Here is an 18191-nt window from a genome sequence, read left to right as displayed (position 1 = left end):
GGAGTCTCTGCATTTTAAAGGAACCCCCAGATAATTATGAGATTGCAAGTTGATTACAAATGGAGTAGACTGTGTAGCATGGGGGGAGGAGTGGTGGAATTGTTATGAATGATGAGCACATACTGTAGCTAGTTTACTATTAGTTTTGGCACAGAGTAACAGCTTATATTGTACATATACAAGGTGACATAGACTACATTACTGATCATGACCACATTTTAAAGTACCTGAGACGACTAATATTGGGAGTATTTAAGCGTACCTGGGGCTTCCTCCAGCCTCATGAGGTGCGTGAGTTCCCTCGCCATCCTCTCCGGCTGCTCTGTTGTGTTCCCCCGGTAATCTGTCTCCTGTGCATTGGAGCTTTCCGCACCTTTGCAGTACTACTACGCAGGCGCAGAACGCCCTCGGCTGCAAGAGCGCGATGGGGGTGCGGCCGCGCATGCGCAAAACAGCGTGGCTGGCCAGACTACCTGGGGAGGGGGGAAGCCAACACAACTAAAGGTAGCCATACACTGGCAGTGTTCTCCCCAGAAATTTTTTCCAGCCGGGTGGCATGAAAAAGTAGCCGGGTGGGGCGCAACAGGGGGAATGCAGGGCCATGTAAGTTCTGCTTCCAGCATAGGAGGAAACGAGCCGATATCAGAGGGGTGCTTACCAAAATTAGCCAGATGGAGGCCTGGGGAAAACACTGAGCCTCCATATGACTCTTGCTTTTTAATGGTAGGTACAGAGATGCTAGGTGAAATTTTCTGGCCGATTTACTGTCAGATCGATTATTTCCAACATGTCCGATCTGCTTTCTGATCGATTACCGAGCAGTTTCCGATCACTTCAATAGGAAATTGATCGGAAAATGCTCACACATCAATCAGAAAGCAGATCAGTCATGTTGTCATCAGTCATCAGGAAATAATGGATCTGACAGTAAATCAGCCAGAAAATCTCATAGTGTGTACCCAGTATTAGATATGCACCATCTGTCTTAAAGTGAACCTGTCAAGTCAAAACAAGGAAAAACTGTTTTTTTTGGTTGTTTTTAATGTGCTATTACAGTGCTTTTTGTTTGCTTTTGAAAAAAACACAACAAAAATAGGCTTGATTTGCAGTACACAAATCCGGTTCACAGTGCAGGTGAAACAGACATCATATTTTTCACACATGTCCAGAGCTAGACAGTTATACGTATTGGGCATTATTAATGGTTCTGATCAACCATTATTGTTCCGTCAATGTTTTTGGGGTTGGTTCCTCTACTAATCATCTGATTGGTAAGGTTTTCATTATTTGTGGACCCCATCGTTGTGGAACCACAAGGCTCAGCATGTCCTACAGATTAAACTGACAAGCTGAAAACTCACTAGATGTGAACTGTTTTTTTTTTTTTTTTTTGAGAAAATGCAAAGCTCAGTATGGTCTGAAAGGACATGCTGGCCCCTTGATATTCCAGAGGTTTATTAGCGTATCCTAAGGGTTAAAAAAAGAGGGGGTGGGAATAAACGCCAGGACAGAGCACACAGCTTTTTTTTTTTTTTTGCCTGTACCCATCAGATCAGACTGCTTTTTCCCCCCCTTTAGCGCTGCTGTCTGTGTGCTCTGTTCTCTGGGCATCCAAAACATCCCGCTCTCTGCAGCAAGTGGAGATCTGCTCCTTGCATCTGACACCCGGGGGGGGGGGGGCACTCCTCTCTTCAGTCAGATGAAAGTGCCGTAATTCACAAAGATGGGAAAGTTATTACGGCACGTAAATGTACAACAATTGTACCGTGGGGAGGGAGAGGGACAAGTGACACAGCCGTGAGGAGGAAAGGAGGCACTAAATACCAAGATTACAACGCCAGACGGGCTGTAGTTTGCCCAGCTCTGCTTTAGCCACACAGGCTCCAGCGTCCCTTCACGATCGTGCAGGCAGTGAGAGACTGCTTGTGCTTGTAATGTGCCTCGTTCCTGGAGGAGCACTATGCAGTCAGTGTAACAGATGGTCCCGCCTATTGCCATGCCGAGCCAAGGAGTGTACGAGCCCGCCGGAAAGCGCGAGATCTCGTACATAGAGGAGCTGAGCTTGCTGGGCAATCTGCTACAGAGGAGTCAGACCAGCGCTGGCTTTCTAATATGCAAAATAGGAGCTGGGCGGGGCCTTATTTCACCCGGGCGGCCCGCCCACTTAATTGATCCTGGGGAGAACACAGACTGGTCGATTTGCCATCAGATTCGACCAACAGATAGATCCCTCTCTGATTGAATCTGATCAGAGAGGGATCGTATGGCTGCCTTTACTGCAAACAGATTGTGAATCGATTTCAGCATGAAACCGATCACAATCTGTGGTGGAGCTGCCGCAAACCACCCCCCCCCCCACCTGCATACATTGCCTGCTCCGGCCGGCGCAAGTCCCCCGGTCTTCGCTGTCGGCTTCTCTGCTGGGTTCCGCGTTTCGGTCTGGCTGGCTTCACTTCTTTCTGTCCGGGGAATTTTAAACAATAGAGGGCGCTCTACTGTTTAAACTTCCTGCCGGGACAGGAAGTGAAGCCAGCCGGACCAGAATGCGGAACCCAGCGGAGAAGAAGATATCAGTGACCGGGAGGACTCGCGCCGGCCGGAGCAGGTAATGTATTGCGTCGGTCGTCGGCCAATCGAACGCCGCTATCGATGCACTCCCGACCCACTGGCAATCAAGACAAATCCGCACGGACGGCTCGACGGTAATCGACGGGAACGATTGATTTCGGACGGAAATTGATCTGTCAGCGTTTGTGCAACGATTTCACAGCAGATTCGATCACAGTGATCGAATCTGCTGTATATCGGCGGGAAAATTGTTAGATGTTTGGGCCCCTTAAGAGGATGGCGAGGGAGCCCACGCCTCTCATGGGGGCAGGAGGAAGCCCCAGGTAAGTATAAATACCCACCTTATTAGTCGTCTTGGGTGCACTTTAAGACCTTGTAAGCATACTTAATGATAGGTTTGAAAATTAGATTTATGTTCTGAAATATCAATAGCCAGCTTTCACTTTAAAATAATAAATACATATTCTAAAAAAAATAAACTTTAGGTTCTCTTTAACAGTGTCTGTTACATTATGCATGGACTTGCATTTAAAAGAAGATGCCTTTTATGCAGTGTGTACCTGATATGATTATGGTTGTGACTTGTGTTTTGTATATAGTAGGGTGACCAAATTTTGATTTCCAAAAAAGAGGACGATCACAACAGCATGTGGGCGTGGTCATGGGTGGGGCCAAATATACAAGACCTTAGCAGTTTGCTGTCCAACTTCGCGGGCATGGAGGGCAGTTTTTTTTCCAGACCACATGGTGGAGGGCCGACCGACCACAAAATGCAATCCGATTCGCAGAAGATTTCCCCACAAAATGCAATGAGATTGGCAACAGATTTCCCCACAAATGGAATCCGATTGGCAGCAGATTTCCCCACAAATGCTAGAAGATTGGCAGCAGATTTCCCTACAAGTGCAATAAGATTGGCAGCAAATTTCCCCACAAATGCAATAAGATTGGCAGCAAATTTCCCCACAAATGCAATAAGATTGGCAGCAGATTTCCCCACAAATGCTATAAGATTGGCAGCAGATTTCCCCACTAATGCAATGAGAATTGCTCCCACAGGCCACACAGCACCAGCGTGACAGATCTTATCTGGGGTTTCTTCCTGCTCTTGGCAGCCTATGTGTCCCTCACCTCAGCCCTGCTCCCAGGAGTTATCCTGGGGTCCCCTCCATAGCAGCCGGGGACCTGGTGAGGTTGGCCAGTTCTGCAACTGCACACAGCCATGCCGCCCGCGCATAATGCTCCCGGCCACACCAGGGGCTTGATTCACAAAGCGGTGCTAACTGTTAGCACGCCTGTGAAAACCCCCTTAGCACGTCTAAACAAGCTTTTCGCGCATAAAACTTTACGCGCGAAAAACTTTATGCGCGTAAAACTTTACGCGCGTACTGCACAGAGCGCAGGGCGCTCCGCGCGAAATGGCCATTAAAGCCTATGGGACTTAGCTCGCGTAAAACTTTGCGCACGTAAAACTTTGCGCGCGCAAAGTTAGTGCGCGATCTGATTGAGAAATCCGGTGCTAACCTACTTAGCACCCTGGTTAGCGCTAACCTACTTAGCACCCTGGTTAGACGTGCTAAGTAGGTTAGCACTGCTTTGTGAATCAAGCCCCAGGTCGCCAAATGCTACGGAGGGGACCCCAGAATAACGTCTGGGAGTAGAGGGACACATAGGCTGCAAGGGGCAGGAGGAAGCCCCAGATAAGATCTGTTTGTTTTTTATAAAAAGCCTTGATGTTTCCTTTAAATGCAATGTACCAATGCTGCAACAAGCTGATTCATTCAGCTAATACCAGCAATGAAAGGGTTACAGGAGACAGATGTGGGCTGTGCTAGCAGGGCTTGCCTGTTCAATGCACAGAAGACAAATGGAGAGAAGAGGTGTCGGCTTACCAATTAGAGTGTCTGTGGTGTCTGCACGGCCAGTGTCCCTGTCCCATCGGAGCTTCAAGAGCCAGGATGCTGGGACTGAGCTGAGGGGGACACTTGGCACTCTAGGAGCACGCTGCAGACACGAGGCAGGACTGAACTCTTCTGGCAGTCTCTGCCATTTCAAATGAGGATAGGTGCACCACGCTATCTCCGCATCTCCTCACTGGCTGGCTGTGTCTGGCCCCGACCCGACCTCCTCTGTCCTCCATCCTTCTCCTCCTCTGGGCCAGCGAATTCTCCAGTCCACCCCTGGGCGGAGCAGAGCAGTGCAGCAGGGATTGATTGCCAAAGAGCCGTTTGGGGAGCCGAACATGAGTCAGAAGAGCCGCTTGCAGAGACAGTGTCTCTGCAAGCGGCTCTTCTGACTCGTGTTCGGCTCTCTGTCTCTGCAAGCGGCTCTTCTGCCGCTGGTGTTCAGCTCCTGTTCGGCTCTCTCACCGGACAATTCAAAATCCCGGCAGGACGGCCTGGACAGGTCTGAAAAAGTGGACCTGTCCGGGCAAAAGAGGACGCCTGGTCAGCTTAGTATATAGACACATGTTGCCTGAGTGAAAGCTCTACATGTGCATGTGATAAAGCAGCAGCATGTCATTGCATCATACAGAGTGAGGGATATCGGGCAAGGCTCTGCCTAGCTAGCTATGTATTATCCCTATGAACCCCTCTTAGTGCTCTGTATCCAGGGACAGCAATGCTGGAATGAATGGCTGCTTTGTCTGCATGTTTCCTGCATGATTATTAGTGTAAATCCGGCTTCCTGCTAATGCCAGTGGAATCATGCACAGCAGATGAACTTGGGTCACAACCGCAGATGTCTTCGATGTTTTTACTTTTGTACTGCATACATTCAATAATGACTAATGCACTGATTCAGTTGTCCTCCTCCTTCTTCAGTTAAGTGTCAGGGGGAAAAACAAAAAAGAAAAGTTAGAAGATTTCTTCAAAAGCGTGGTGAAGACAGCTGATGGAGTCATTGTCTCAGGCACAAAGGTACGGGGCGAAATTATGCTTGTGCATGTGTATATCGTTATTATAATTACTATTGCGCGTTTCATACAGCACTGACACTTAAAGGGAAGGTTCAGGGTGAGGGAAAAAGAAATAAAAAATAAAAATCCACTTACCTGGGGCTTCCTCCAGCCCGTGGCAGGCAGGATGTGCCCTCGGCGCTGCTCCGCAGGCTACCGGTGGTCTCCGGTGGCCAACCCGACCTGGCCAGGTCGGGCTTCTTCTGCACTCCAATCTGCGTTTCACGCGGGCGCGATGACTTCATCGGACGTCCTCCAGGCTGCACTGCGCAGGCTCAGAACTACTGAGCCTGCGCAGTACAGCCCGAAGGACGTCCGATGACGTCATCGCGCCCGCGTGAAACACAGATTGGAGCGCAGAAGAGGGTCGGCCACCGGGAGCCTGCAGAGCGGCGCCGAGGGCACATCCTGCCTGCCTGCCAGGGGCTGGAGGAAGCCCCAGGTAAGTGGATTTTGATTTTTTTTTTTCCCCCTCACCATGAACCTTCCCTTTAAATAAATATTAATTTATAAAATACATTTTTAAAAGTACTTCCTGGGTTACGGCTTAGCTTCTAATTGGAGGAAGCTAGCGGCGGGGGGAGCCTGTTGATGGATTGACAAGCCGCAGGTAAATAGCAGGCTAGCAACAACCAGATTGTCGTTAGCCTGGCAGTATTTTGCAAGGGGGGGGGGGGAGGGGCTGACGGCTGCAGCACAATGACACAAAGGCATGTCATTGTGCACAGGACAAGCCTCTGTGTTCTATTAAGATTTGAAAATGCCGCCTCGGGTTCTCTTTTTAAAGAGAAACTCCAACCTGGAATTGAACTTTATCCCAATCAGTAGCTGATACCACCTTTTACATGAGAAATATGATGCTTTTCACAAACAGACCATCAGGGGGCACTGTATGACTGATTTTGTGCTGAAACCCCTCCCACAAGAAGCTCTGGGACCGCGGTACTCTGGGCAAACTGCCACAATGTAACAATGTTCACAGACAGGAAATAGCTGTTTACAGCTGTCCCTAACAGCCAAAACAGCTAGCAGCAGCTACATAACCTGCCCACAGTAAAAATGTCACCATGTAATAAATGTCAGAATGTAAATCGGGGAGAGGAAAGATTTTACAATGAGCAAACACTGACTAAACCATTTATACATAATTATGGTAAAAATGAAGCACTTTTTTTACTACATTATTTTCTCTGGAGTTCCTCTTTAAGCCATGTGTACGCTTTAGAATTTCCTCAGTTAAAACCGTTTTCTTATGATGATTAAGGGCCACACACAGGAACTGTCAGTGTTTTTTTTTTTTTTTTTTTTTTTCGTAATCATGTTGTTTCTACCATTTCCAATAGGTTGTAATGGGAGTGTTTTTGTGTTCACGTTTGACAGCGTAGACCAGTGGCCCTCAAACTAAGGCCCGTGGGTCGAATGTGGCCCCCTGAGGCTTTTTTACCGGCCCCCCACACACAAAATGTATTAATTATAGATGCGGTCAGCTAAACCTTTAAATATTGGTGGTCCGCATATAGAATAGCAGTGCTGGCACCACCCATCCACATGGAAGCCAGAAAGCAGTAATTTGCTGGTTTCCAATCAAATTCCACATCAGGTGACACTGCTGTCCAATTGGAATGCAGGTTGTCACCTGGGTACGCTTTACTGTCTGGCCCACAAAGACTTCTACATAATTTTATGTATTCTCCGACCCCCCAGCAGTCTGAAGTATGTTGACCTGGCCCTCGACCTAAACCGTTTGGGGACCCCTGGCGTAGACGATCATTTTCAAAAGCGCTGTGGTTGATCGGGTTCTCTCAAAAGTGGCATGTGACTTCTGGAGTCCTCAGCATTCACCAAACGACAATAGAACCCGCTGGCAGTCCCCTTCCAAAGCCAACAAACGCTCTGGTTGTCTTTTCAAGGCTTCCTGGAGGTATGCAGCTGACAGGAAGAGGACCATAATCCTCTGGGCCATTAAATCGCCATAAAAAGCTTTCGAATGCTGGACACTTTAGCAGATCATGTTAACTGCTTACAAACGACTTGACTAAATGACATGGCGTTTGTTCACACGGACTTCCAGAGAAGACCTGTTATTTCTGTTCTTTCAGACTCTTAAAGTGTAGGAGTCACTGTGATTGGTATCCTCAAACCCTAGAAGTTATCTCTAAGGACATTTGAAGGGTAAATAATAATTTTACTAAGCAAAGTATCCTGAGATGCATACAAGCAAGAAACGGTGTTCTATGCAGGTAGACACAGCACCTTGTAATTTAACCATGTATACTATAAACAGTAAGAGGGCAAAAACATACTCAGTAGAATAATGGAGGAAATGCAAGTTCTTCCAGTATCAGGCTAGTCCACACTGGTCAGTGGCAGATCGGATCCGTTTTTCTAAACTTCTTTTCTTTCCTTACCCCCGTTTTTCCTAAAAATGTTATTTTTGCAGCATACGTTTCCAGTCCAAGGAAACGTATGCCCAGCCGTGTAGGAAGAGGCAGCCTCCATGCTGGAGGGGTATAGCAGGCAGGACGGGGGTAGCAGTGGGGAGGGGGGACGTGTCCTTCCCCCCTCTTCCACCCCCCCCCCCCCCCCTTTACCTGGGTCTCCCGTCCCCGCTACCCCTCCAGTTAGTTTCCAAAACTTGTTAAAATGTATAGCGGCAGCGAGCGGGGAGCTTACCTACTCCTTCTACTTTCCCCGCTTCGGTTCATGATCTGGTTCTTTTTAATAAATTGATTTGAATGAATTGATTCATTGAAAAGAGCCGAACTTCCCATCACTGCCTGCACTTCGGACGGCGGCATTGCAGGCAGTGACGCATAGTGATGGGAAGTTCGTCTCTTTTCAATGACTATTCATTCGAATCAATTCATTAACCACTTGCTGACCGCCCACAGCCGATGGGCGGCGGCAAGGGCTGGGCCCAAACGACCGCAATACGCCCATCGGCAGCGGGCATGGTTATGCGGTGATCGCGTCATTCGTGACGCGATCAGCCGCCGGTGACAGGCTCCGCCCCCTCACGCTGTAACCCGCCGGCCGTTCAGAAGCGCCGGCGGGTTACAGGCTCACAGATCGCCGCACACCAAGTGTAATAATACGCTTTGTAATGTATACAAAGCGTATTATACAGGCTGCCTTTTGCCCTGGTGGTCCCAGTGTCCGAGGGACCACCAGGGCAGGCTGCAGCCACCCTAGTTTGCACCCAAGCACACTGATCTCCCCCCAACCTTCCCTCTGATCGCCCACAGCACCCCTCAGACCCCTGTTTGCACCCAATCACCCCCCTAATCACCCATCCATAACTCCCTGTCAGCGCTTTTTTTTTAAATTAGTCCCTAAACTGCCCCCTGGGGGCTCCTGATCACCCCCCCCCCACACACACACTCTCAGATCCTCCCCAGCCCCCCTCCCTGTGTACTGTATACATCTATCCTCCCCTGTAATCACCCGTCAATCACCACCTGTCACTGCCACCTATCAGATCAGACGCAAACCTGCCTCTTACGGGCATCTGATCACCCTCCCACACCATCAGTTCGCCCGCAGCCCTACCCTCAGATCACCTCCAAAGTGCATTGTTTACATCTGTTCTGCCATCTAATCACCCACTGATCACCCATCAATCACCCCCTGTCACTGCTACCCATCAGATTAGACCTCTATCTGCCCCTAGGGCACCCAATCACCCGCCCACCCCCTCAGAACGCCCTCAGACCCCAGCCCTGATCACCTCGCCAGTGCATTGCTTGCATCTATTCCCCTCCCTCTAATCACACCTTGAGACACCCATCAATCACTTCCTGTCACCACCTGTCACCCCCTAGCACACCTACCCATCAGATCAGGCCCTAATTTGCCCTGTGTGGGCTCCTGATCACTCGGCCAAACCCTCAGATCCCCCTCAGACCCCCTTCCGATCACCTCCCCAGTGCATTGATAGCATCTATTTCCCCCTCTAACCACCCCCTGAGACACCCATCAATCACCTCCTGTCACCCCCCCTAGCACCCCTATCTATCAGATCAGGCCCAATACAACCTGTCATCTAAGAGGCCACCCTGCTTATGACCGGTTCCACAAAATTCGCCCCCTCATAGACCACCTGTCATCAAAATTTGCAGATGCTTATACCCCTGAACAGTAATTTTGAGACATTTGGTTTCCAGACTACTCACGGTTTTGGGCCCATAAAATGCCAGGGCAGTAAAGGAACCCCACAAGTGACCCCATTTAGAAAAGACACCCCAAGGTATTCTGTTAGATGTATGACGAGTTCATAAAGATTTTATTTTTTGTCAAATGTTAGCGGAAATTTATTTTTGTTTTTTTCACAAAGTGTCATTTTTCACTAACTTGTGACAAAAATAAAATCTTCTATGAACTCACCATACACCTAACGGAATACCTTGGGGTGTCTTCTTTCTAAAATGGGGTCATTTGTGGGGTTCCTATACTGCCCTGGCATTTTAGGGGCCCTAAACCGTGAGGAGTAGTCTTGAAACCAAATGTCGCAAAATGACCTGTGAAATCCTAAAGGTACTCATTGGACTTTGGGCCCCTTAGCGCAGTTAGGCTGCAAAAAAGTGCTACACATGTGGTATTGCCGTACTCAGGAGTAGTAGTATAATGTGTTTTGGGGTGTATTTTTACACATACCCATGCTGGGTGGGAGAAATCTCTTTGTAAATGGACAATTGTGTGTAAAAAAAATCAAAAAATTGTCATTTACAGAGATATTTCTCCCACCCAGCATGGGTATGTGTAAAAATACACCCCAAAACGCATTATACTGCTACTCCTGAGTACGGCAATACCACATGTGTAGCACTTTTTTGCAGCCTAGGTGCGTTAAGGGGCCCAAAGTCCAATGAGCACCTTTAGGCTTTACAGGGATGCTTACAATTAGGCACCCCCAAAATGCCAGGACAGTAAACACACCCCACAAATGACCCCATTTTGGAAAGTAGACACATCAAGGTATTTAGAGAGGAGCATAGTGAGTCCGTGGCAGATTTCTTTTTTTTTTTTTTTTTTTTTGTTGCAAGTTAGCAGAAATGGAAACTTTTTTTTTTTTTTTTTGTCACTAAGTGTCATTTTCCGCTAACTTGTGACAAAAAATAAAATCTTCTATGAACTCACAATGCCTCTCAGTGAATACTTTGGGATGTATTCTTTCCAAAATGGGGTCATTTGGGGGGTATTTATACTATCCTGGAATTTTAGCCCCTCATGAAACATGACAGGTGGTCAGAAAAGTCAAAGATGCTCCAAAATGGGAAAATTCACTTTTGGCACCATAGTTTGTAAACGCTATAACTTTTACCCAAACCAAGAAATATACACTGAATTTTTTTTTTCTTTTATCAAAGACATGTAGCACAAAAAATTTGGACAAAAATGTATACAGAAATTTTACTTTATTTGACAAATTTTATCAGAGAAAGTTAAAAATTTTTTTTTTTTTGACAAAATTCATGTCTTTTTTGATGAATATAATTCGCCGCACACCCGATCAAGTACCCCTGACCTGATCTTAAATACTTTAAAATTGTTGTGTGGTTTGTTTTTTTTTGTTGTTGTTTATTTTTTACAGCACCATCATCCCCCCCTCCAGCGCCCCGTTCTGACAAAAATTATGTCGGAGAGGAAGTGATAGTTCTTCCTCCCCTCTGTGCGTGTTAAATACTTAAGGACGGCCTCACGCCAATGGGCGTGACTGCGGCAGCAGCCCCAGGACCGCCTAACGCCAATTGGCGTCAAGTCCTGGGGCTGCAGTTTCCCAAGGAACGGCCGCGCGCATGCTCGATCGTTCCCTGCCCGTTCACAGAGCGGAGTTCCGTGAATAACCTGCTAGCCGCCGATCACGGCTAGCAGGCTGCTTGTAAACGTAAGGGGAAAGAAATCCCCTTTGTTTACAAGCGTACAGCGCTGCTGGGGGGCCGCAACACTGTACGAGATCGGTGATCCCCGGCCTCTGATTGGCCGGGAGCGTCGTCCACTCATAGGCTGATACCTATGAGAGGCGTTGCCACTGAGAGGCGGAACAGGACGGATCGCCGTCCTGTTCCAATTGTCTGCACCGAGGGGAGGAGGGAGGGAGAGAGAGCCTCATTAGAGGCTGAACAAAAAAGAAAAAAAAACTGCCGCAGCGATCGGACCCCTCCGGCGGCATGTCCCCTTAGGGACAAAAAAGGAGGTGAGTCCAATCACTGGGCTTCTTAGCTGGGCTGTGCAGGAGGATGGAAAGTCTGCACAGCCCAGTACTTAAAAAAATGGCCTGGTCTTTAGGGGGGGACGGCACTGTGGTCATCAAGGGGTTAACTTCGCCCCCTCCACACGTTGTTTTAGGTCCGTATTTGTTTCACTGCACACAGCGCGCAGGGGAGCTGTGCTGTGTGTGGGCTTGTGTTAATTGTGGTCGGAGGAATATCCAACCTCAATTATCACAACTACGCACACAGCGCAGCTCCCCTGCGCGCTGTGTGCAGTGAAACACATACGGAACTAAAGCGCCAGGAGGGGGCGGAATTATGGATGCGCACAGGGGAGGAAGAACTACCTCTTCCTCTTCGCTCCTATTTGACGTTCTGCCTCAGTCAAGACTATGAATGAGCAGAATGGGGGTTGCAGGGGGCATAGGCTTTAGGTGATAACGATTACCTAATGGTGAAAAGATAAAGATGTAATGATAAATTATCTCAGGGTAGTATAAATTCTGCAGTGAGTTAATGGAAGTGTTAGATGGTGGAGGGGAAATCTAGGAAGTTTCCCATATTTGAACAACTCACATTTTATACAGAACACAGAGTAGGGACACCAAGAGCAAAGTATAGTGTAGGACAGCCTTTCCCAACCTTTTCACCCTGAAGGAACCCTGCTTTATAACTTTTGGATCTCAAGGAACCCCTGCAAACAATTTTTTGATCTCGAGGAACCCCTGCATTTATTTTGCAGGAGGCATGGTCTTTAAAAGTAGGTGAGGCTGTTTATTTCACTACCCCCATTACACTGCCACTCATTATACCGTCTCCTGACCCCCAATTTACTGCTTCTTGTTACAGTACCACTTATTATAGTGAGCTCCATTATATATCCCCACGATGGGGGGAAATGCCAAGGAACCCCTGCAGAGTACTCAAGGAACCCTGGTTGAGAAAGCCTGGTGTAGGATGTACTGGTAGTTGAAATGAAGTAATAAGTAATACTCACAAAGCAGGGTTACCTCAAAGGCAAACACTGTATAGGCAGGTGGGAAGATTAGACCTGACCCCAATCAGGATTAAGAAGGTCGCTCTCCGTAGATGATGAAAAAAGAGGGTAACACTACTCCACCAGGGGTGGACTTAATATAGTATGGATACAGAGGCGCCAAAAGGATAAAAGAATCTAAAAAGTTTAAAACATGGGGAGGCAGTGGTGGACTTACCTCCTCCAAGTAGACACAAAAATTGCCAATGTGTTTGTTAAATACAACAAGTTTATTTACATACTCCAGGGGACAATGCAACGCATTTCGGAGGTTTGATCCTGCTTCATCAGGCAATAACAACGGAACAATAGCATATGTGGTCAGTAGAAGAGCCAGGCACCTCTGTGAACTCGCATCTTATGTTTATCTGAAGCCATTTGTTCCTTTATTTCCATAATATAATTTAACGTGGATCTGAACTCTTGTACAGGACAGAAAGAAAACTGAGAGAAATGCACCCTGTATGTATTTAGAGAGTTTAGCCGGTTTAATTCCCCCTCATTAGTGTCTAGTCACAAGTTGTAATCTGATCTCTCCCCATGTCACATGACTGCCATGTCAGAGATGGCAGATAAGCTCATTTGAAAGCACAGGCTGTTAACAATATGTCTGCTTCCATGAATCAGGAAGTAGAAACAGTGCAGATTTATTTTAGGATTTGTATCAACTGTAATATAGAAATGCTTTTGTTTAAACGTTATTATGCTGTGTATCTTTTAGAGCAGAGAGGTGTTCTGAGTTCAGGTCCGCTTTAAAGCACACCTGAAATGTGCTTAAACATTCACTTTAAAAACATGGTGGGCTAGAGTGCCCACACCTGACCATCCTGCTGCTACTTGTTGTCCTTGGGGTCCTTCCTGTTACCCAATATCTAGGACCCTTTTCCCCTACAGCCTCCCCGGAGGTTCACCAGCTGAACAAGCTATTCTGACCCGGCATGCGTGAGTTCCGAACAAGTGCGTACTCAGTAAAAAAAAAAGCACTTGCATGCTTCTTTCTTTTGTGTACAAGTGGTTTTGTTTTGTTTTTTTTGCTTGGCATGCATGGTTCAGAACTTGAGCATGGCCAATTAAAAAATGCTTGTGCATGGCCTCAGGACACTTCCTGAATTAGAATCTATTGAGGGGCCAGTTGAGTGTTTAAATCTGGTACTAAAGACCTAAAACCAGTTACAAGCTTCAGATGTCTAGGTTCAACCATCTCTGCAAGTGGGAGAAATTGATGCTACAATAAAAGAGAGAATCACATTTGCAAAGCGCTGTATCATACCATTAACATGATTCTTTACCAAACGAGGTTAATGAGAAAAACAAAACGTCTGTTATCCAGCCAACCTTTGTACCTGTTTTCACATTACTGCTCTGAGTTTGTGGGTCCTTACAACGCACTTGAACAAGGAACACAGGCTATGAAGGTGTGATGTCCTGAAGCTAAATACCCACCACAAAGACCGCGGAGGATGGATCAGGTGATACGCGGTGACGAAACATGCGACGAACAATCGTTCCCTGATCCATCTTCCATAGTGGTGTACTGTGGAAACAAACAACGGGCGCGCATGAGATGTTGGGCGATCGCAGTAGTTAGCATGGGGGTCAATGGAGATCGGAATGATTATCCACGATTGGATCTGTCATGATGGTCGTTCAAAGCAAACAATTATCGCGTGTAGTCGGCTGTCAGTGAACATCGTTTAAGGAACTTTTGTTAAGTGATACAAGGCAATATCGCACAAACGTCGTTTATTCCACATGAAAATCCTCTGCTATGGCCCTTTAGGCCTCGTTTCCATCTGTCTGCTTCTGTCCAGTTTTCAGAAACCTGTATCAATCTGTAACATTGATGTGCTGATAAAAAGCGGACAGAAGCGCACTAAGTGGAAACAAGACCTTAGGCCTCGTTCAGAATATGTGCACTGCCATGCGCATTTCGGCAGTGCGTATAGTGTGTGAAACGCAAGAATGGGAGAAGGGCTTAGACAGCCCTTCTGCCATTCCCATCATATGCGCTGCACAGCAGTGTGATACACTATCGCATTGCTGCATGCATTTTTCGGGAATCACAGCGCAGATCCATTCACTGTAGTGAACGGGATCTGCAGCGCAGATGGCGTGCGATCATACGCGTTGCGTTCCGATCGCAGAGCCACCTGCGTTAAATAATGTGAATGAGTCGTAGCCTTAGCCGGGCTACATAAAATAAGGGAGGGAGGGGATTTAGAAAAAGTTAGCAGTAGAAGAGAAATGGAAGAATATGCTGTAGATGATGATTGTATGCCCTCAGCATTCACCGATTATAAGCAGTAAGAAATGTTACCCTTCTTCAGCCCCCTGCAGGGAAAATCAGTACTGATCTAGATGGCTTCTTACAAGAACTTCTGTTTGTGTCTAAAATGCTGCTGCAAACCTTTGTGTGGTGGTTGTTTTTTATCGTTGTGTGTTCTAAACACGGGTCACAGAATCATAAGAAACATTGGAACGTTGCTTGGTACAGAAGTTGCAGCAGTCTCACTTGACCCATCCCCTCTGCTGGGGTTGAATTTCAGCGAAGCTGGTCATACCATACATGCACTCATTTCCACACAGCGCCTCCACTGTTTGTGACCTTGCTGGTGCTGCTAGTGCACTGACCGGAGCTGCCTGAGACGGAGCTAAGACAGGGGGCTGCCTGCGGGGTGAGGAAGGGATGGCGCGACGGTGCTTCTATTCTGACCTGCTGAATCCTCTTGTCTGTTTTGTAAGTGTATACAAGTATATTGCTGTCTTTAGATTTGCTATTTTCCCTGTGCCGTTTTATGATGGCTGTTGAGGGAGGGAGTGACTCTGTGTGTGTCTGTGATTGTGTTAGTGGTGAAACGTGTGTGTTTTTGAAACTCAGGAGCCACTGCATTCCCTATCCTCGGCTTATATGCGAGTCATTTATTTTTCCCTGATTTTTTTTGGGGGGGGGGGGTACCTTGGCCTATATGCAGGTCGGCTTATGTGTGAGTATATATGGGTATCTTAAACAGCAGAAAATTGTGCTCTTGGTACTTCAATAAGACAAACATCCTTCAGGGCACCACTCACCAGACTTTAGGTTCTTAACAAACCAATCGGCACCTGCGGGGTGTATGCTCCCCCCCCCCCCCCCCCCGCCTCTTTGGCAATCTCGTCCTCTGTGGGGTGTCTGCTTACGACGAGGTGTCGTACACCCTGAGGGCGCTGATTGGTCTGAGTGGTGCCATGAAGGGGGTTTGTCTTATAGAACTTGTCTTATTGAAGTACCAAGAGGGCAACTTTCTGCTGTTTATCTTGATCACTGGCTATAACCCAGTTATTGGCTGCAGCACTTGGACACTAAATGCAAACGTTTGCGTTCATTTTTGTACTTGTCAGCTGTGTGAATTCCAGCGGACTTAACATCAGGATCCAACATCGTTGTCTGGGCTTTAGCATTTATTGCTGTGAAGTAGAGGGCCCTGATAGATGGCGAGCGCTGTTCATTGGTTCTATATGAAAATGATTATCAACTATGGGCGGATAGCCTTAATGTGGCTATACACCTGTTGATCTGCCAACAAATCGATTATCAGATTCTGGTTGAACTTGATGGACAGATGACGTCCTTTTTTTTTTTTTTTTTTTTTTTTTTTTTCTTTTCTTAACCAAACGAACTGTTACTACCCCTCTCTGGTTGAATTTGATCAGAAAGGGATCTGGAATATATTTCAGCATGGTCTGTTGCTGATGCAGCCTGAGGTAGGGTATTACCAAGAGGAGTTTGGCAAGTGTCACGTTGTTGCTCCGCTGCATTCAGTGGTGATGTGTGTGTGTGAGGTGGGCGACGACCAGCACAGATGCTCCAATCAGGCCTCTGCCACATAGCTCGACATCAGGTCTGGCTAGGCACGAACTTCTTGGATTGGAAGCTGGCTATTCACCTCCTCATTGATCAGAACCTGATCATTTATGGTTTATAAAGCATGAAGTCAGTCAGTTTACTTATGCATGCAACAGAGCTTGATAAAGAAGCGCTGGCTTCGAAACGTTGCTGTGACTGCTGTATGTTTATTCATATGCAAAAAAGAGCAAGACTTTGAAAAGTAGCGGATGGTGACGGTGTACTTTTTATCCTACACAAATTTCCAGAAAGCACTGACCATGTAACTTGGTTTTATTTATTGACATTAGCAAAATAATACAGGGAGTGTTAAAACAAGCTAAGGATCAAAAACATCACTGATGACAGAGATTGACCCCAACATTTTTTATTTACTGTAGTTATTTAATCAAATTTTTATTTTAAATTATAATTTTTATTGCACACCACTTTTTTTAATTCTGGTATTTAGACTTTTCAAGAAGTGATTTTCGGATCTCATCATCAGTGCTGCTATGTTTGTGTACACAGGATGTGGATGATTTCTTTGATCATGAGAGGACATTCCTCGTGGAGTATCACAATCGAGTGAAGGATGCCAGTGCCAAGTCCGACAAAATGACAAGATCCCACAAATGTAAGGGGCTTCTTTTTGTGACTGTTGTGTTATGTCAGGTGTGCCAGATTGTGGGCCCAGCTTATCCCTTTTTTTACAGTTAAAACATTTAAATTCAAGCTGAATTAGGCCACAGACTGCTTTCTAGAAAATCACATTACATTTGTCAGGCCTTTCTTAAAGGATACCCAAGGAGAATATAAACTAATGAAATAAACAATTGTATTATTCCTTCTTCTCCTAAAAAGATAAAGATATTACACAGTTTTATTTTATATTTAAATCTCTATTTTTTAAGTTTCTACTGTATTGTTGTTTTTGTTCATTGAAGTATGCCAGAGCTAAAATCTATGAACTATTGACCCTTTTTATCTCTTTCTTGCAATCAGAAGCCATTTTCTACTAGGAAAGTGTTTTATAGTTGTAATTTCTTATCAGTGATGTTTAAATCTTTCAGGCAGAGAAACAAAAAAGGAACACAGCATAGTTATTTGTGTGCCAGGCACTGTACATACACATGTCTATCTCATTATGTCACATGTCACTTCGGGTATCATTTAAAGGGAACCCAAGCTGAGAGGGATATGGAGGCTGACTTGTTTATTTCCTTTTATATCATGCCCATTGCCTGGCTGTCCTAATATATTAAGCCATAGACCCTGTACAAGCATGCAGATCAGATGTCTATGACAAATCTGACGAGATTAGCTGCATGCTCATTTCAGGTGTTATTTAGACCCTACTGACCAGAAAGATCAGCAGGGCTGCCAGGCAACTGGTATTGTTCAAAAGGAAATAAATATGGCAGCTTCCATAGGTCTAACACCTCAGGGTCCGTTTTAAATCTGGTACAAATGTCCAGTTTTGACTGTCCAGTTTTAACACTTCCATGTACTTGTAGTATGAGAGCTTACCCACATCCCATCTGGAAATAGATCAAA

At 46.3% G+C, this 18191-nt stretch overlaps 1 protein-coding gene across 1 annotated transcript in view; it reads left to right on the top strand.

Moving 5' to 3' along the window:
- Positions 1 to 18191, top strand: part of SNX6 (sorting nexin 6) — a 62849-nt gene that overhangs the window by 28745 nt on the left and 15913 nt on the right. Inside the window, exons 7-8 of the mRNA XM_068251912.1 lie at positions 5394 to 5489; positions 17166 to 17271. Coding sequence (XP_068108013.1) covers positions 5394 to 5489; positions 17166 to 17271 — 202 coding nt within the window. The remainder of the gene's footprint in view (positions 1 to 5393; positions 5490 to 17165; positions 17272 to 18191) is intronic.

This window comes from Hyperolius riggenbachi, chromosome 9 (assembly GCF_040937935.1).
Source record: "Hyperolius riggenbachi isolate aHypRig1 chromosome 9, aHypRig1.pri, whole genome shotgun sequence".
Taxonomy (NCBI): Eukaryota; Metazoa; Chordata; class Amphibia; order Anura; family Hyperoliidae; genus Hyperolius; species Hyperolius riggenbachi.
This window is presented reverse-complemented; position numbering and strand designations above follow the sequence as displayed.